Source organism: Nymphaea colorata, chromosome 10, assembly GCF_008831285.2.
Source record: "Nymphaea colorata isolate Beijing-Zhang1983 chromosome 10, ASM883128v2, whole genome shotgun sequence".
Lineage (NCBI taxonomy): Eukaryota > Viridiplantae > Streptophyta > Magnoliopsida > Nymphaeales > Nymphaeaceae > Nymphaea > Nymphaea colorata.
This window is the reverse complement of record NC_045147.1, coordinates 19,810,598-19,830,301: the sequence shown is the minus strand read 5'-3', so window position 1 is coordinate 19,830,301 and position 19,704 is coordinate 19,810,598. Positions and strand designations below refer to the sequence as shown.

At 39.3% G+C, this 19,704-nt stretch overlaps 3 protein-coding genes across 7 annotated transcripts; 1 reads left to right on the top strand and 2 right to left on the bottom strand.

Annotated features, from left to right (window-relative positions):
• Positions 1–9: 9 nt before the first annotated feature.
• Positions 10–5,049, bottom strand: LOC116262083 (probable phytol kinase 2, chloroplastic). Of its 5 annotated transcripts, none has more exons than XM_031641146.2 (6): positions 3,534–5,049; positions 1,939–2,006; positions 1,724–1,855; positions 1,434–1,549; positions 537–702; positions 10–463 (listed from the first exon to the last, which is right to left on the bottom strand). In XM_031641146.2, exons 1-6 carry the CDS (start codon positions 3,660–3,662, stop codon positions 286–288), a joined length of 789 nt encoding a protein of 262 aa, XP_031497006.1. In that variant the 5' UTR covers positions 3,663–5,049; the 3' UTR covers positions 10–285. The 5 variants fall into 5 exon arrangements, with proteins under 5 accessions (XP_031497006.1, XP_031497008.1, XP_031497010.1 ...); XM_031641148.2 differs by having other exon boundaries at positions 588–702; XM_031641150.2 differs by having other exon boundaries at positions 1,939–2,002; positions 3,534–3,674.
• Positions 5,050–6,875: 1,826 nt separating this feature from the next.
• Positions 6,876–11,270, bottom strand: LOC116262082 (probable phytol kinase 2, chloroplastic). Its single transcript, XM_031641145.2, has 6 exons — positions 10,880–11,270; positions 8,642–8,709; positions 8,430–8,561; positions 8,147–8,262; positions 7,455–7,569; positions 6,876–7,333 (listed from the first exon to the last, which is right to left on the bottom strand). The coding sequence occupies exons 1-6, from the start codon at positions 11,249–11,251 to the stop codon at positions 7,156–7,158; spliced, it is 981 nt and encodes a 326-aa protein (XP_031497005.1). The 5' UTR covers positions 11,252–11,270; the 3' UTR covers positions 6,876–7,155.
• Positions 11,271–13,861: 2,591 nt separating this feature from the next.
• Positions 13,862–18,141, top strand: LOC116263364 (uncharacterized protein At5g01610-like). The gene is made up of 3 exons (XM_031643073.2): positions 13,862–14,106; positions 16,137–16,191; positions 17,407–18,141. Exons 1-3 carry the CDS (start codon positions 14,020–14,022, stop codon positions 17,775–17,777), a joined length of 513 nt encoding a protein of 170 aa, XP_031498933.1. The 5' UTR covers positions 13,862–14,019; the 3' UTR covers positions 17,778–18,141.
• Positions 18,142–19,704: the final 1,563 nt, after the last annotated feature.

The window sequence follows — 19,704 nt, the reverse complement described above, 5'->3', positions numbered from 1 at the left end:
TACAGTATAGGAAAACTAAGTTCACAGCTTGGGTCCATTTTATTCAGTAATAAGTTGGTAAAAAGTACATATATATTTTTACAGTAGGCTAAGAATGTTGAAAATTAAAGACCAAGAAAGGGACGACGCCGAAAGCGTCAGGCCAAGAGGATTATTTCAATTTCACTTTTCCCAACTCTAATGAATGATGAAGATATATTGTCCCGCAGGAAAATACAGGTAGGTCTTTGAGAGTGGGTAGCTCCAATTACTTGCCGACATTTGAAGCAAGACAATGAAAATTGCCTAAAATATGAAACCGCCAACTAGCATTGAACTTAACGGAGCAGTCAAATTGTCATCAAGCTCTGTGCTTATGGGAAGGGATTCCACCACTGATGCTGTCAAAGAAACGACAAGTAAACCAGCTATTGTCCGCCAACTGTAGTCGCAAAGGCCAAAGATTGAGTAGTAGTACAAGTACCTGCAACACAAGTGCATGGGTTCACTATTTCATAAGATTTCAATATAAGAACCAACAGTGAAGGAGAGCAAACTGAAGTGCGCAAGTGTGATTGTTTCTGAAATCGTTATCTGTGAACGCATACACCACAGATGAAAGGAAACCGGCAATGGCCATTGACATGGTGCCAGCATAAGACTTCATTTTATTGTAAGGAAGCTTCACTGCTCCAAATCGCCTTCCTACTATGTCAGCAACACCTAAATAAGAGAAAAAAAAAAAGTCCTATTAAAATGAAAAGGTTACATAGCCAATGCAGATCAAGTTGCTCACCTGGTGACCAGGTGAAGGTGCAACACCATAGGAGCCCTATACCTCCTGGTTGCTGTTCTATCAATAGAATTGCTAACGACACATGGTTGCCTGTAAGAGGTGTTTGGTAATAGGAACACTGCGTTAGCATTCCATAAATCAGTTTCAAAGGTTGGGGCAAATTCAAGAAACACTAGAACGGTGTTTTATGGGACTGTCCCAACATATTTCATGAATTTGCCCCAATCTTTAGGATAGATTTATGGAAAGGTGACACAGGGTTCTTGTTGCCAAATTCTCCTTAGTGTTGCGCATGCAAAATATTGGGTTACGTGATCCCAATTGTAACAGACTAGTGACATAGAGGAACATGAAACAGGAAAAAATGCAGCAATCTAAAATCATGGATTTGAGGATATAAATTTCTCTTCAAGTAGGACTAAGCAAATAGAGCCCTAGAAAGGTCAAATCAGGCCTAGGTGTTGTCAGAGTGAAAGTAGAAAAGCAAAGAAAGGATATCAAAGGATAGATAACCAGCCTAAGCACCTGATGATTACACGTGATGTAGGGAAAGAGCAGAAACTCAAGCACATGACAGTTGTTGCTTCTGGATGTTCGTTAATGATAATATTCGCTAAAGCAAATACTAATGGAACAGAAATTCAAAGAGGCAGAATACCATCTCCAGCACATAGGTTGCAAATTGCGGCAACAGCAATCGGGGATGCTCTCCAGAAAACTGCAGTGCTTGTTGTTATAATGCAAGCATAGTACAGTGGTCCCTTTAAAAGTTCCCTACAGAATATAAACGCACAATGACAAGTTCAATAAAATTGTAGAACATAAACGTCAAACAAAGTAATAGAGAACAAGATGTTTCAGTATCTTTGAAATTGCAATCATATGCAAGCAGTGAATAATTGAATAATGCCAAAGGAAGATACTGGGGCTAACTGAACCAGAAAACACCTGTAATCTCCGTGTCTACTCATGGCCTTAACCATAGCATCATTCTTCAATATGCCCGCACCCACAAGTATCATTCTCACAGCATTAATTCCAGGAACAAATGCTGCAAGATAAGGTGCCCAAGAAGCATCACTGCAATACCCATACAAAAAAAACCATCAGCAAAATGACGCAAGTCAGTTAAAATGATATTGGAATTCTAGCCACAAGGTTACCTGAAAAGAGGCCAGAAAAGCATGAAGACCAGCCCAACACTAATATGAACAAGCTTTCGGTTCACTTTCTAGAAGAAAGAAACAATCATCAAAATCACAAGGACAGCAGACATTCATGTATCGGTACTGAAACGTTCTTCTACTTAACACTGCATAACTGTTGCAGCGTTATTGAGCCGTACATTATAAGAGCAAGACGTATAGATGGAGGATCAGATCGACATTTTACCTCCAAACACAAACATTGGAAATAGTAGGAAGCAAATTGGTTTCGAAGACAAACCAGATATGTAGCATGCAGAGTAGTACGAACTAAATACTAATAAAAATTTTCAAAGAGAACAGTATGCTGTTGTCAAATTGATGAAGATACTGAGGATAACTAAGGAAGATCCAATGCCTTTATATCAAGCAAAGAGCTCCTCCAAAAGCTCAATAAACTCGCTTACCGTGTCAACAATATCTCTCACAAAAATAGAATTGCGTTGATTAGGTTAACTTTCAAATGGACTCGAACTCAATTATAAGTCAGCTTTCAAAGACCCAAAAGGAAGAAAAAAGGACCTACGCTAAGAAGGTATCAAGAATCATGGGAGAGGCAGCGAAATGAAAAGGAATGTCCATGGACAGATGACTATACTAACTGAAATTAGATCTTATTACAACAAAATGCCCATCATCGCGGAATCACTCACAGTATGAAACAGATTTGATAAAGCAAAAGCAGGAAGTTAGTCTTTCATAGATTCATTGCATACAAAAGAAAATCAGACTTTTAAGCTCCTGTAGAAGTCCAGGCCGTAAGGTCAATAGCATTATAATTTTGTTTAAGATTTTATTTCCATTCCTGTAAGTTCCAGCCTTCTCGAGTTTACAAATATCGAAATACAATTATTAAACGCGTGAAAATCATTCTCCCACCAGTTACCAACACAGTAATCGGAAAGCTAAATACCCAAATAACTCAAATGTAAGACCTATGAACACCAATACGTGATTAACATTTCATCCTAACTATCATCTTAAGATGTTCTTTTTCCTTCGAAAGCTTTCTTTCTACTTTTTCCTTACCTGTTAAAGATCATAATCGATTAATAAATATTCGAGAGAACCGAAATAGAGAAGGGCAAGGAGAATTAGATTCGCTCAACAGATTTTCCAAGCCATTAGTCGAGTTCAGAATGCTATAAACCACAAAAACTTGATACCCTGAACTCACTCGCCCATCGTCAAACTTCAGAAACCCGGAGATCCCCTTTTCCAGTCACGTGAATGCTTTCTCTACTAATAAGAAGATCTTTGATGTCAACCTTCAAATACAAGGAAGTTCTCAACGCTTCTCTGAAGAAATAGACCACAAACCTTGACAACCTGAACTAACTCCGGCCATCGTCAAGCTTCCGAAACGCAGTAGGTCTCTTGCGTACAAGTAACTTGTAAATTCACCAATTAATAATACGAAGCGAACTTCCAGCTACGGGATTTCGCATCCTCATCTCATGCCCAACAGCTTAACCACGTACAGGAGATAGCAAGAAGGAAAGCAAAACCATGAAAAACAATGGTCGGGGAGGAGGAGGGAAGACAGCAAGCACCTGGTCGAAAACACCACGCTTCGCAATCTCATCCCAGAAACGTAGAAGCGCAAGCACCGCCGCGGCCGTCAAAACGGCAACAGCGACATCGTAACCAATCTCGTTACCTGGAGACAAAATCGTCGGCATTTTTCTTCGGGCTTCGACGGTCCAAAACCAAGAATCAGCACTACAACCAATTCTTCTCCAGACGACGGAGGAAGACCGTTCTCCCTGCTTGATACGAACACAGTCGCCGAGAAGTGGCCGGGATCGTCGCCGGAAAAGCAGTACACCTTAATTTTGTCTAAGGTAATCAAACGCCTAAGGAATCCAAAGCCATGAAGATTACTGCTGACATTTCAGTCTTCAGATGATTTTCGCAGTGGGAACCTCATAGTTTTTCTTCTGTTAGCCTGAAATTTCAAGCTTTATGTCTGAAGTTTTCTCAATAAAATTGTCAGCGTCGGATGGTGGCGGGTTGCTCATTTTTAGTCGTCAAAATTTGTCAACAATTTTTTTTTTTAAATTTGATCGCAGGATTTGACTTGATTCCTTTGCCCGTTTGACGGGTGTAGCAGGAATTTATTTTAATTTTTTCAAATTTTTTTTAATTCATCAAACATGAAAAAAAAATTTAGACAGTTGAAAGTGATTCCGATTCAGAAAATATATTTCTGAAAGGAGGAAGGAAGGAGGGATGAGGAAGAAGGGAGGAGGAAGAATGGAAGGGGAGGAAGAAGAAGGGATGAAGGGAATGAGAAGAGGGGAAGAAGGGAAGGAGAAGAGGGGAAGAAGGGAAGGGGAAGAGGGGTAGAGGGGACGAAGGGGAAGAGGGCACGGCGAGGAAGGAGAAGAGGGGAAGAGGGGAAGGAGAAGGGAAGAAGGGAAGGAGAAGAGGGGAAGGAGAAGAGGGGAAGAGGGCACGGCGAGGAGGGAAGGAGAAGAGGGGAAGAGGGCACGGCGAGGAGGGAAGGAGAAGAGGGGAAGAAGGCACGGCAAGGAAGGAGAAGGGAAGAAGGGAAGGAGAAGAGGGGAAGAGGGCACGGCGAGCAAGGAAGGAGAAGAGGGGAAGAGGGCACTGCGAGGAGGGAAGGAGAAGAGGGCACGGCGAGGAGGGAAGGAGAAGAGGGGAAGAGGGCACCGCGAGGAGGGAAGGAGAAGAGGGGAAGAGGGGAAGGAGAAGGGAAGGAGAAGAGAGGAAGAGGGGAAGAAGGGGAAGAGGTCACGGCTACGAGGGAGGGAGAAGAGGGGAAGAGGAGAAGAAGGGAAGGGGAAGAGGGGTAGAGGGGAAGAAGGGGAAGAGGGCACGGCGAGGAAGGAGAAGGGAAGGAGAAGAGGGGAAGAAGGGAAGAAGCGGAAGAGGGCACGGCTAGGAAGGAATGAGAAGAGGGGAAAAGGGCACGGCGAGGAGGGAATGAGAAGAGGGGAAGAAGGGGAAGAGTGCACGGCGAGGAAGGAAAAGAGGGGAAGAAGGGAAGGAGAAGAGGGCACGGCGAAGAGGGAAGGAGAAGAGGGGAAGACCGTTTGAGTGAGGGTTTCAGCCGACGGTTTTTCTTCCTCCTCCTTCTTCCTCCCTCCTTCTCTCTTCCCTTCCCTTTTTCCTCCTCCTTCCTTCCCCTTCCTCCTCCTCCCTCCCTTTTCTTCCCTTCCTCCTCCTCCTCCTCCCTTCCCTTCCTCCCTCGCCCCTTCTTCCTCGTTCTTCCTCATTTTCACTAAGAATTTTTTTCTGGAAAAATATTTCCTTTATAACAAACAAAAGTTGGTTTTAAAAAAAGGAAAAAATATTTCTCATTCTTTGATTCCAAAAATATATTTCTAAAATTTTTTTTCTAGAAATATTTTTCTGGCCATCAAACGGCCCCTTAATATGAAATGGGCATTGTTATGCATTTTAAAAAATTTAAGAACATTTCCCAATTCAATTTTAAATTTTAAATCTAAAACCCCTAATAATTTTTCATGGTAATGACTTACTTTGCCTCTTATGTGAACCCAGCCCAACCATGATGCCCTTTACCAGAATAATAGAATCGAAAGTTGAGGAAGTAGAACTGGATTGTATGTAAAGATTTAGGTATGTTTCTGTATCTTTAACATACAAATCAGAAGCCGATTTGGAGTCAAAATAAGTAAATCTGGATAGTGCAAGAATGCAAGATAGACAATTGCCTTCTGTGATATATGAAGCTACATTGCTCCTACGTCTGGATGGTTTATTAACTATATGCTTAAATGTTGTTGAGCACTTGGCACAATGGATGGGGTAGATGCTGCTAGGTGGCAAGTTTCTGTTTTGAATTCTAAGACTAGCAAGTTTATGTTTTGAATTCTAAGGCGTCAAGTCTCTATGTTGAAAAAGAAAGGTCATTGATGTGCAAGTTGAAGTGTGATAGGGATGACATATTTAGACACCAAAAGCATACTGAGAGACGAGGGATTGGTTCATGGGTGAGGGTTGTAACCGAGTGGTTAATCTCTCCCACTTCCCTACTTCCCTAAACTGGATACTTAAATTTTCATTTTTTCAGTTTCAGACACGTAAATGAAGCGTTATCCTTTCAAAGTAAGAAAGACAACTTGGGGTACTCAAACTTTTGATTCCTTCCAGCTTGAAGCTTTGAGGTCTATTTTCAAGCCATGTAGACAAAAGTTGCTGTTAGCTTGATAATTAAAATAAAACAAATAGGAGTCACTCCCTGCTTGAACTTGAATCGACTAATAACAAAAGCAATTATAAAATTAAAGTTTTCTATTAACTTTCTTATGGGCGTATTAATCTAGAATTGACGTAACCTTTGATAATTGAAACACAAACTACATTACAATGTCTGCCATCCGTGATTGGCCGCTGCCCGAAAAGTAACAAAGTTCCTGTGTAAGCCATTTTTATGGACACCTAAAGGTTCTTTTGTCTTCGTGGCTGATTCTGCTAGTTTTGTCTCTTTCGGACTAGTCTTTATTTGTCTTTAGCCCCGTCTTTATTGGTGGGCCTCCCTTGAACTTGATTTTTCAAGATGCTATATTTGTTTCAATAATTGGAGCTCACTGCAGCAGATTCCACCATTTGTACTCCCAAATTAACAAAAAACCTACATTTTTTACTCAATACTGCTCATTATCGAATTTTGGAAGTCAACTGTGGTGAAATTATAAAAAGATAAAGCCAAATTGGCTAATTCAACAATTCAAAGTCTGAAAAGCTTATCAACACTAATGAAACTTCGGTTAGTCATATGTCAAATCTTATCTTATGTCAATCATCTGTTCAAGCAGATATGCAGCAAGGGCCACAGCTGGGCTTGTGGCATCCGCTGCCAGGAAAGGAAAACTAAGTCCACAGCTTAAGTCCATAGTCGCAGATAACCCGAAAAATAAATGGGATTTAATTGATAGAAAGTACATCTATATTTCTACGATAGGTCAAGTGATAGCTAAAGACAAAGAATGAGACGACACCAGAAGCATCGGGAAAAAGGCATAATCTCAATTTCATGTCATGGACACCAGTATTACCTACTTTTTCTGATGGTACTTGAATCTTTTCCAACTCCAATGAATTATGAAGATACATGGTCCCCGCAGTAGAAATGCATAGTTAGAATTACTTGGTAGACAATTGATGCAAGAAAATGGAACTTCTCTAAAAAATGAGACCACCAACTAGCATAGAAGTTAATGGAACGGTTAGATTGTCATCAAGCTCCGTACTTATGGGAAGAGATTCAACCACTGATGCAGACAAAGAAACGACAAGAAAACCAGCTATCGTCCGCCAACTATAATCGCAAAGGCCAAACATTGAGTAGTAGTACAAGTACCTGCAAAAATATGTGCATGGATTCACTATTTATTAGATTTCAATAAAAGAAAATAACCATGAAGAAAGAGCAAACTGAATTAGTGACATTCTTTCTGGAGTCATTATCTGTAAGCACGTACACGACAGATGTAATGAAACCAGCAATGGCCATTGACATGGTGCCCGCAAAAGACTTCATTTTATTGTAAGGAAGCTTCACTGTTCCAAATCTCCTTCCTACTATGTCAGCAATACCTAAATAAGATGAAAGAAAGTCCAATCAAAATGAAGATATAACATAGTAAATGCAGATCAAGTTGCTCACCTGGTGACCAGGTGACGATGCAACACCACAGGAACAATATACTTCCCTTTTGCTGAATTATCAGTAGGAGACCAACGAGCCTGCCAAGGGCACATAATTGCCTGTGGTGTTGCCCTTGCAAACACTGGTTTATCTGATCTCAATTCTAATGTACTAGCAACATACAACTGAAATATGACGAGAAATACAGAAAGATGAATAACTATGTTGTGGTTAATACTGAATATAAGCATGAAACAGGGAAGCATGCAGCAACCTAAACTAATGAATTTGAGAATATGGATTTCTTTTCAGTTAGTTTTTAGTTCAAAAATGCCATATGAGGACTAGGAAAAGAGAGCCCTAGAAAGGTCTAATCAGGCGTAGGTGTTGCATGGGTGAAGAGTGATAAAGAAAAGAAGAGTAAAAACCTGAACATGACACATCATTTAAAGAACAGTACTCTCATGATCATAACATTTACTAAAGCAAAAGCTAATGAAAGAGAATTCTAAAGATGAAGAATACCATCTCCAGCACATAGGTTGCAAATTGCAGCAATAGCAATAGGAGAAGTTCTCCAGAAAAATGCAGTGGCTATTGTTATCGTACAAGCATAGTACAGTGGCCCCTTTAGAAGCTCCCTACAGGACATAAAAGGACAATGACAAATTCAATAAAATTGCAGAAAAATATATGTCAAAAGAAGTAACGCAAAAGATGTTAAGTATATTTTTTAAATTGTAACTGTATGCAAGAAGTGATTTTAATGCAGAAGGAAGATACTGGGGTTAACATAACCATAAAACACCTGTAATCTCCGTGTCTGCTTATGGACTTAACCATAGCATCATTCTTCAATATGCCCTTACCCATAAGTATCATCCTTACAACATTAATTCCAGGAGCAAGTGCTGCAAAAAAAGATGCCCAAGAAGCATCACTGCAATACCCATACAAAAAACCATCAGCCAAATGAGGCAAGTCAGATAAAAAGAAAGTCAAGTTCTGCCACATGGCTACCTGAAAAGAGGCCAGAACAGCATGAAGACTAGCCCAACGGTAATATGAACAAGCTTTCGGTTCGTTTTCTAGAAGAAAAAACAATCATCAAAATCACAGGAACAGCAGAAATTCATAACTGCCAAAGAGTGACCTTAAATTCCTGTGTCAGTGCCGAAACATTCTTCTACTTAAAATTGCATAACTGTTGAAGCATTATAGAGCCGTATATTCTAAGCACAGGAACTATAGATGGTGGATCAGATCGACATTTTTACCCCCAAAACAAAAGTAGTAGGAAGCTTGGTTTTGAGGACAAGACAGATCTGTAGCGTACAGAGTACTAAAATCTAATAAAAAATTCAAACAAGGCAGTACACTGTTGCCAAATTGGTGAAGATACTAAGCGTAACTAAGGACAATCTAATGCCGTTCCAAATTCTATCAAGGAAAGAGTGCCTCCAAATCACTATATACAAAACTTATGACATTAAAGTGCGAATTTAACACCACCAGCCAGATGGAACCAGCCTTCTAGTTACCTTTTATCCAAAAACTCAATTGAACTTCTGCACCATTTCAACAATATCTCCCACAAAAAGGGGGTGGCTAGCTTTCAAACAGGCTTGACCTTAAATTACAAGTCAACTTCAAAAACGCAAAAGAAATAAAAAAGGATCTACACTACGAAGCTACTAAAGATCATGGGCAGCGGCAGTGAAGTGAAAAGGCATGTTTCAAGGGGAAAAGGAAATCCCAATTCTTTTTCCTTCAAAAACTTACTGAGGTTAGGTCAAATCCTACTTTTATATATATATATATATAGTAGGATGGCCTCACCACCTAACTCTCAATAAGTTTTTTCGTGCTGCATAGATGAGAGCGTGTTTCAGAAATGCATGCGTGCTACCTCAACAACATGCTACAGAGGCACAATGGAATTCGCTCTACGAGGTATCAAGTTGATCGTCATCTGGTCTTGTTACCATACTCTATGTTCAGATGTTGTTCATATGTTCAAATCACAAGCTCTAGCCTTATTTGAGAGGACGCATTCTTAACGTTCAGTTCACTGAAAGGAAATTATTTTCATGGAGCAATTTGTATAGTCAAGGTCCTCTTTCTAAAACTTGAATATTTCATTTGGTTTGGGGTTGCCCAATAGCTCTTTTGCTGTTAACAACTTTTTTTCACTTCTAACACCTACTAAATAAGAATGATCTTGACAATCTATCTCATATCAGAGAAGGATCAATTAAGCAACTCCCATTGTGCACGCAGATGCTATCGCTCTCAAAACAATTTATCCATGTAGGAACAACTATCTTCCTATACTGACCAGACTTTGTACCATGAAGATATTTTACCGATCTCAGATGAAAAAAGAGAATCTACTCCTGCTTTCTTCGACCTTCACTCTTGCTCACAATTAAGGCATTTACAAAGCCTAGTTAATATCAGAGCATCTACTCCTGCGCTTTTGGACCTTCAATCGTGTAATTTCCTACACTTTTCAGACCAAGTATAAAAGCATCCCTTCTTATCATATCTTCGTCCTCACCACCAATCAGCCTTAATAAGTTTTCCGCAATGACTAAAATAGCAGCAGCATACACATGAAACTACAATAAAAATATGAACCTTTTATTTTACTCCTTACCTGACAAAGATCATACTCGGGAAATAAATATCCCACGAACAGATTTTTTTCCGGAACTAAAGGAGGACAAGAAGAATTAGATTCGCTCAACACATCTAGAATAATTAGATTCGCTTAACAAAAATCTTCATGCCGTTACTCGAGTTCAGCAAGTAAAAATTCTAACTCAATGCTATAAAATACAAAAACTTGACACCCTGAACTGACTCGGCCATCATCAAACTTCCGAGACACAGAAAACCCCCCTTTTCAGTTACTTTACTGATTGAAGAATTTCACTTCTTTACTTACTGATCTGCCCACTAAGAAGATCTATTGGTGCAAGCCTTCAACTAAAAGCAAAATTCTCAGTGCTTCTCCGAAGAAATGAACCCCAAATATTGACACCCTGAATCCGGCGATCATCAGGCTACCCGAAATGCAAGAGACGGCATTTTCTAGCTACTTATAGGTTCATCAATTAAGAGATGAGCGACTTCTAGCTACGGGATCGCATTCCCATCTCATGTCTGTAACATCTTAAGTTCTTAAAAACGTATTCTACTCGCCAAAACCATAAAAAGAAAATGGGTGGGCGGGGTGGGGAAGACGGTAAGCACCTGGTCGAACACACCACGCTTTGCAATCTCATCCCAGAAACGCAGAAGTGCAAGCGCCACTCCGGCCGTGAAAGCAGCGACTGCGATGTCGTAATTGAGCCCGTCGGCAGGAGGCAGGATCGACGGCATGGAGACTCTGGGTGTCACGCTGTTCGCTCCTCGGCCTCCAACCGTCGAAGACCAAGGATCCGGCCCACCACCAATCCTTCTCCTCAAGACAAAGGAAGGCTCTTCCTTTTCCTTCCTTCGAAGATGGTCGTCGAGAGGTAGCCGCGACCGTCGCCGGAAAAGCTTCGGGCGCGGCAAGAGAAGGACAGCCAGAGGGGTTGCCGCCAGTGCTTTGGACATGGCACGTACCACCCGAAACCACATGTGCTTATGAAGCGGAGCAGCATAATTTTATATTTGGGGCTTTCACCTCTCCCCTTTCTCTCTCATTGGTTGATTGGAGTTCCTGAGCGGGAAAGCGCAGACCTGTCACTGCGTGATATGTGTCAGGTTTTTGAAAAATTCACTACATAATTTTCAACTTTTAAAAGGAAGAAAAATTTCCATTAGAAAAAACAAAATATGTTTGATATTCAAACATCAAGGCAATTAAACTTAATATTCTTATATGAAACACGAAGTGCGATTACCTAGCTGTTTGGATTGGAAATGATATCATTATGTTATAGATTTAAAAGGACGTTTGAATACTGTCCCAGATCTGCAGGTGATCTATTAATTATATTGCTACATCTTCATACGCTTCGGTTTCAAACGCATTTATTTTGCGCCTTCTTTTCCTTTTTTGAAAAAGCTATTAACAAACAAAAATATTCCCATTCCAATCACGAAATTTCGATTGAAATTCCTTTCTCCTCGGAAAACTGTTCACAAATGTAGTCTTCTTTCACAAACTGTTCTCATTGTCCTCTCTTTTCAAAAGGGAAATTGGCATAGCATAGCATGGGCGACAAATGGAAGACTTTTCCTAACTTTCCAAAGAATGCGTAAAAATGTGAATTACGCTGGCATGGTGTCAGGGAGATCACAGACTAATCAAGTAATTTAACAAGTCGGCCTCCGGAAGTAATTTTTTACTGACAGTAAATTTGATCGCAGCCAATGGCTTGCAATGGAGACAGACCGTTGTCCCTAAAGAAAGGGACGGCCATTAATTACTGTTCATAATGGTGGTCGTCCATATTGGAAGAACTGGACTGGAAGGTCCGCACGGCTCAGTTAAATCGGAACGGCACATGGGCAGTGGCAGAGCGGCACAGCTTCATAAAATATATTTAGTTGGAAATGTTTAATAATATATAACCTATCAAAGATTTTGAATTAGTGCCTCTCTAGCTATTTTTTTTCGTTGGTGCACATATGAACAAAAATTTGTATGTTCATCAACACATATGCCACATTTTACTTGCAGGTTCCCATTCACAGTGTCAACTTCAAATTTCTTCATCTGTTAAGTGCCTCAGTGGCACATGTAATGAGCTTTGCCTCTTAAAATAAATAAAGTTGTCTCTTGTTCATATCTCAAAGCAGCTGTGAACCTTACAAATAATGAGCAAATGTCTCAAAGCACTTCTGAACCTCAAAAATAATGAGAAAGGAAGGAGACTTGGAGAAAAGCAGACATGACCTTTTTATGTTTTTATGAATCGCTATCGAATCTTCAATAGAAAATCATTGTGGAATGAAACGTTAGTTGCGATGATGCTCATAGTTTGGCACCATTGGTATAAAAAGTTTTCATAGAATTTTATGCGAACTTAAAGTTTCATAAGTCAAAACAGTTTAGATTGATTAATAACTTTCAAGTTCTTACGAGAGAGACATTGATGTTTCATTAGACTGCGTTTGCTTACCGAAGATTTCAGGTCAGCTAAGTAAGATCTATCTTCTCGTGGATTTGAAATTCAATCATCCTTTCGCTCCCCCAAACCTCAAATCCACAAAGTTCTAACGAGCATATCTTGAATCCATGCTGCTGATACTCGCTTTCTTTAAATAATAAATTTCGTGCAGCACTTAAATTATATTTAATGGTTTCTAAACTTCGTGATCACGTCTATGGAATTAATGCCGCAAAAGATGCGCATGATATTGTTTAACAATATTTTTTCTAACATTTTTATTTTTTATTTTTATTTTTTGAAGATATTGTATATTATTATATTTATATACCCATATTTTTGGTCGACAAAAAAATTTTGGTTTTTCCATTCAGCTGATGTATAAATATGAGGTACCAGTTGCAAATTAGAATGCTAGATATTTTAATTAAGAAGGTACATTACAGTTCACCCGTGGTTCATCATACATTTTATTGGAGTATTTCAACTTAGTACTTGAAGTTACAAAATAAGGAAATAATAGCTTAATAAAATGAAATCATATGATTTTTTTCACAACGGAAATCATATTTCACTAAAATTCTGAAAAAAAAATCCACTTCAAACTAGAATTAGAATGAGAATTCTAGTTTTAATTTCTATTTAGTTTGACAGTTTGACATTTTGATTGTAGAAATGATATACTTGATAAAAATAATTAAAATTTTGGAATTGATAAATTAAAACCATCGTGGCATGTGCCCTAAAGAGATATTAAGAGAGTATTTGATAAGGCTGGAATTTGTGAAATTTTAAAATTAAAATTCTCATTTTTTATGAAATGAGAATTTCTTTATCAAACAAAGAATTTTGATTCGGAAATTGTAAGCTCATTCTCAAATCCAAATTTTAGAATTGTGATTTTATTCTAAAGGTGAAATTATAATTCCAGAATTTTATAATTTTTTCATCTCATGAACTTACACCAAATGTTGGAATATCTGTCAGCAACATTTTTATTGCATTTTACGGAATACGTGGTGTCGTTGTAGCTCTGTCTCTGAGTCTGGCTAACCGTATGAGGCTTGGCTGTCGGGACGGAGGACCGTCGAACAGTCATTTTCAAGGAGGAAAGAACAGGTCAAAAATGAACAACGAAAACGAGAAATAGGAAAGGAAAATTAAGAAAAAAGAGGACCCTGTAAGAGCTAGGAAACCTTCCGGAGGTGAAGTCCTTCATCCCCAATTTGTTCCCGGAGGATCAATCAGCTTTCCACTTGGGGTGAATTTGGGGTTGAAGGGAAGTTGATCATGGATCAGATTCTGAACAAGGTTGGGTCGTACTGGTTCTCTCAGAAGGCTAACAAGGAGATCTCCTCTGTCGGGGATGACCTCAATGTAAGGAATAATCAGTCCGTCTCCTTTCATATTGTTTCCTCCTCTTTTTTCGCCTTCTGATGAATGGAATTCATGTTAAGATTATGAATTTGGACGCCCACCTTTTGTTTTTCCCTTAATCTATTTGATTCTGTGCCGTTTGATGATTTAGGACATATTGAGCTGTAGTTATCTGGTTGGTGTTTGATAGTTTCCATGGTTATCAGAAAATTATGGATCTTTTCTTGAACTTCGTCTTCCTTTCCTTTTCTTTTCTAGATTGGTGCCCCTTTTTTCTCTCTCTCTCTCTCTTTGGCACTTTCCGTTATGTTCTCCTGTTCCGCCCTTATGAATCCCCAATTGTTTCTGCTGGAATCAACGGTAGAACTTTTCCAAGGTAGGGAATGTAGGAAAACTGCATTGAATCTCGTCATACCGTTTCCGTTACTCATCGTGGTTGTTGGACAACTGAATTGATTCTGGATTGGAGGACATGTCATCCCCTTCCCCAGCTCCCCCCTTCGATGGCGGCTCCTTTTCCCGGTAGCTTCAGTCTCCACCTTCGACTCTTTAAAGAACGCAATACTTCTTTAGGTAACGGGATAAATGGGAAAACTTCATTATGTTCAGATGCTAATCCCGTCTTTCAGCTTAGTTTTTTAGACAAATCAAAAGCTCAAGAGGGAGAAGGCTGTTTCTTCTCGACACCACCAACCACGACAACCCCCAACACAAACACACACATCCCACCATTCCCACCCCCCGCCAAACGGGCATGATGGTTACAAAATAGGTTAAAGCGGTGTTATTAATATCATATTGGACTGTATCGTAAACTGGAAAAGAACCACACACTTTAATTTCTCTTGATCCAGGTACATTAAGTTTAAATTTCTTTGTATGTGAATGGCATCTCTAGTTTCAATTGCCCATCTAAATGTCACCTGTACTACCCCTGGACTTGCTTGTTTTAAAGTTAATTGTCTTCAGTTATATATGGTCTTTGATGCCATTGTTCTTGATTTTTTATCTCTAATATCCCCGATCAATGTTGTACGTCTCTGTTGCCTATGTCTCTACTAGTCTACATTAAACAGCACCTTGTTTCTTCCTTTATTCACATAATGAAGCTTGTGAAGTGCATTTGCATTAAATGCAGTTCACAACTTTTGCCAGAAGGGTCTGTTTAATGCTTTGATATGCTTTCTCATGCACAAACTAGCTCATTTTTTCATCTCTTATGCTTGGTACGTAGATTTGCTAAATGGATTTATATGCTACCTATTCAGCCTTGGGGTCAGTAATTGCTTACTGTTTTACAGTATTGTTGGTGCACTTCCCATGACAATTTTGAGGAATAAGATAGTGCATGACTGTCATGATGTCATCCATTATGTCTGCCTCATTCTGATGGTCTCTAACTCTTGTTTTATATACACTGTCGGCATGGATTATTTTGGGGGCATTCAGGATAGCTCACTGCAATCCTCATGTTGCTGCTAACTTAGCAATATTAATGGTCAAACCTATCTCTACAAAGAAAGGGCCAAATGTCCATAAACAAGGGTGGTTCCTTGTCTGTGCATGATTCCATAAACTACGTTAAATGGTCTAGAAATCACCTTTTCCATGTTTTATGTCTTCCTGCTGGTTATTTAAGATTTTTTCCAATCATATACATGGTAGCTATTTTGTGTATTGCAATTGTGCACTTTTTTTTGGCTGATATCCAAGTTTTTAGTTCTTGTAAACTACGTTAAATGGTCTAGAAATCAGCTTTTCCATGTTTTATGTCTTCCTGCTGGTTATTTAAGATTTCTTCCAATCATATACATGGTAGCTATTTTGTGTATTGCAATTGTGCACTTTTTTTTTGCTGATATCCAAGTTTTTAGTTCTTGTTCGTAAAATGTAAACTTTCATCCTTTACAAAGTGCTCATGTTATGTTAATGTTTTGATGCTCTTTTACATGATTATGTTATATTATTCTTCAAACTTCTGTTTTTCTTTTATCGTGCTGATAGCACCTTTTTCTTTTTGGTTAATATAGTCATTGTCCACCAGCATCGAAGGAGGCACAAAGTGGCTGGTTAACAAGATAAAAGGTAATTTCCTTTAACGTTTGCTTTGTTGCTTGATTTATTTAGCTCCTGCTGCTTATCAGTGCAGAAATACCAAGTTCTGTTTTTTCCGTAAGACATAATGATCTTTGCAATGCTAACGTTAATGTGATCTCCATCAATTGAATAATGGTAATTCCCTCCGTGCAGCCTGAAGTTCCCACCTACAGTTGCTGTTTGTCTTCATTTTTAAAATCATGGCTACTTCAGAATTTTCAACATGTTGAAGTAGCATAAAGTAGAGTTTTCAACATGTTGAAGTGGCATAAAGTAACCATGGATATGTTAACTTCAATTCGAGATGACTGCCCTGGATAATGTAAGATACACTCATTAAATGTGTTGCATCACTGAAAAGCTAAGACCACGTAAATCCATCTCAGTGCCAAGTTCACAGAAAAAGAAAAATAAATAAACAACTTGCACATCTGCTCAGAATTATCAACTCTGAAGCATGTGTCATGTCCACATTTTCCAAGACATGAGTACTTTATGTTGAAAATGCTCTCTAGTCTGTGGTGGATGTCGTGCTTGGTCTTCTGCATAGATCTTTATGAACTTGTCACTTTTAGCCTCAACATGTTCAGAATGTCATATCTTTCTCTGATTGAGCTAATTTCTATAAATTTTATCTTGTGCTTTCTACCTAAAGACTGCCATCCGCTTAGTGGACATTTTTGGTTGCTATTTTATTTCTTTTTGGCTCTTCTACTGGATTGCCTTCTATTGATTGCATACTGCAATGTTCATTACACCATATTGCAGCCATATCCATGCGATGTGCAGTGCCTTTGGTAGGAAATTTCAAGGACAAATCCCATATGAAAGAACATAAAACTGTGGTGGAAACTTGACTTTAGCTGAATGTTGGCCATGAGTCCGTGCTATTTGGTCGAGTTTATTATGTATTATGTAGCCTTAAGCTGTCTATGTTTTATTGAAAAATTGGCTTGACTGCTAGTCCCAGAAAAGGAGAAAAAAATAAGATAGTGAAACTGCTGAAGGATAACGTATATACAATCGAAGCTCCTTGTACATAACTATATATTGAAGTGTGGAAATGCTATTATTTCTTTCCCTTTAGTCCTAGCATATGCCAATTTGTTTTTTAGCCATTTCTGGAAAAGAAAAATGAGTTCCTCTCAAAAGAATTTGGATAGCAATTTGACATGGGCTGTTCAAATCAACGGTTTGTTGCAGGAAAGATGCAGACGCCACTACCAGAACTTCTGAAACAATATGATCTGGCAGTAGGCATTTTCCCCAGGGATGCCACCCATTATGAATTTAATGAGGAGACGGGAAAGCTAACTGTGTTTATGCCGGCCATCTGTGAGGTTGGCTACAAGGACTCATCTGTTCTACGTTTTTCCACCACTGTTGTTGGATATCTTGAAAAAGGGAAACTTGCTGATATCGAAGGTATAAAGACAAAGATGGTAATTTGGACAAAAGTAACTGCCATTTCATCAGAAGGTTCAAAGCTATATTTCACGGCTGGTGTTAAGAAATCAAGAAGCCGCGAAGCTTATGAAGTCCTTAGAGATGGCATAACAATCGAAAAGTTTTAAGTTTGTAAGCAATCAAGTGAAGTAAAAAGCTTTCGAGTTCTCCATCGTGACATAGTTTGCCATACATATGTAAACTTTGTATCAACAGTGAGACGGATGCTATTTACCTTTCCCACCTGATTATGTTTCTATAGTGAGATGGATGACATTACTTTTCCTGTTTCTCCCTGATTGTGTTCTTATGTGGGAAAGTTTCGCACTTAATGTCAGCCTGCAAAATTTTAGTGACAATTCTGGCTTTTGATTTTCTTGGTGCTGATGTGGCTTACTCATAGCCTTGACATGAACGCTACTGAGCAGGATTATGTAAACGGGAAATCATGTACGTCAGTAATGGTGCAATGAAGAAAGTTTATTTGCTGCAGTTTTATTTGTTGGCTTCTTCTCTCCAATTTGAGCTTGAATGTTGTCCCATTATTGAGTATGGTCAGCTCACGAATAATATCATTAACACCACGGGTAACAAGTAGACTGGTTCTTCAGATGTTATAGCTTGGAAACGCCTGCTTCTTCATGGCCAAACCATCTTCGTAATTGCAGTTCTCTCTCTCTGTCTCTCCTCCTCATAGGCGAATGGTGTTTGTTCTTTCTCTAGCGCTGCACACTGATGCTACTACGGCCGTCCTCTGAGCTTTACCCTGTGGCCTTGGCTAAACTTGGCTTATCTTGAAAAAGGAAAATCTAATATGCAGTAAGGTTTTTTGAACCCTGCCATCTCTTTTTTTGGTGTGTGTTTAGTTTCTTCGACTCTCGTATGGGACGTATGTTGAATACCGTAGAAACGCAATGTCTTGGACACAAAAGGGCGGACATTAGGCTGGGTACCCTGCCTGTGATGAACTGTGCTTGGGTTGGTTATATGACCCTTGAGTCTGCCCTCTTTGGGCTGGCTTGACCTGATTGAGTATTGAGGGTTCGACTCGACCTAATATACATATTTAAACCCGTCCAAACTCTTCCTCAGCATGATGCCAGCAGCCCAGCTTCCACAGAAATTTTTGCGATGCCGACCTTAGCAACAGCCGCTTTTATACCTTTTCTGATATAAGAGCTGATTCTTACCGTAGAGCTAACGCATATGACCATCTTTTTCCCTTTTTAGCTCTTAACAAACCCCTCCCAAAAGATCATGATTATAGCGAAGTGGAGTGCCAAAGGGCAGAGTATATTTTTCGTCTTGCCCTCATACAAGGACCCGTAGCACGACCTTCTAATTTGAATGTTATATCTAAAACTGCAAAGTGTAAGCAGCAGGAACTAGGAAGAAGTGAAACCAGCTTAAAAGTTAAAACTGGTATCTGTTCTAGTTGCTTATTTCCCAAGGTATTCGACCATCAACTATTATTAATGTGTTGACCACTCGTTCAGGTTTACTGTAGATTTCAGAATGTTACCAGTATAGTGACATGTAGAATTTAATGTTCGTGTAAAGTAGGTAAGCTTAATCACCACACAGGGATAGTAACAGTCAAGGCCTTACAATTGAAGACATTGGGGACCGAATCCGAGTCAGAAGAGAGCCAGACTCGTGGAGATGTTGAACCAATGGGGAGGTGGTAATGGTGTGGCTACTTGGAACTCTTACATTCCATGCAACAACAGGTTAGCCACCGATTCCAAGATGCAGAGTCGGTAAAAGTTTTGCCTCTCGATATCTTTTTTGCAGGAATATCACTAAAGGCCAGGTCCAGAGGAACACGGATGAAGTGGCATAGAACAAATCTTGTTCTTCCTTGTTGAAGAAATGTTGGAATATCACTTTTAATATAGTCATCTGGTTGGTTTGGCAACAGAGAAACATGCTTGTTCATGAAGATCGAAAACTGTCACTAACAAGTTCTAAGAACAATTTCTAAGTTTGCCGTGTGCTTCAGATATCCTATTATGTACTAATGTTTGGGCACATACTGGAATTATCACTGGAGGC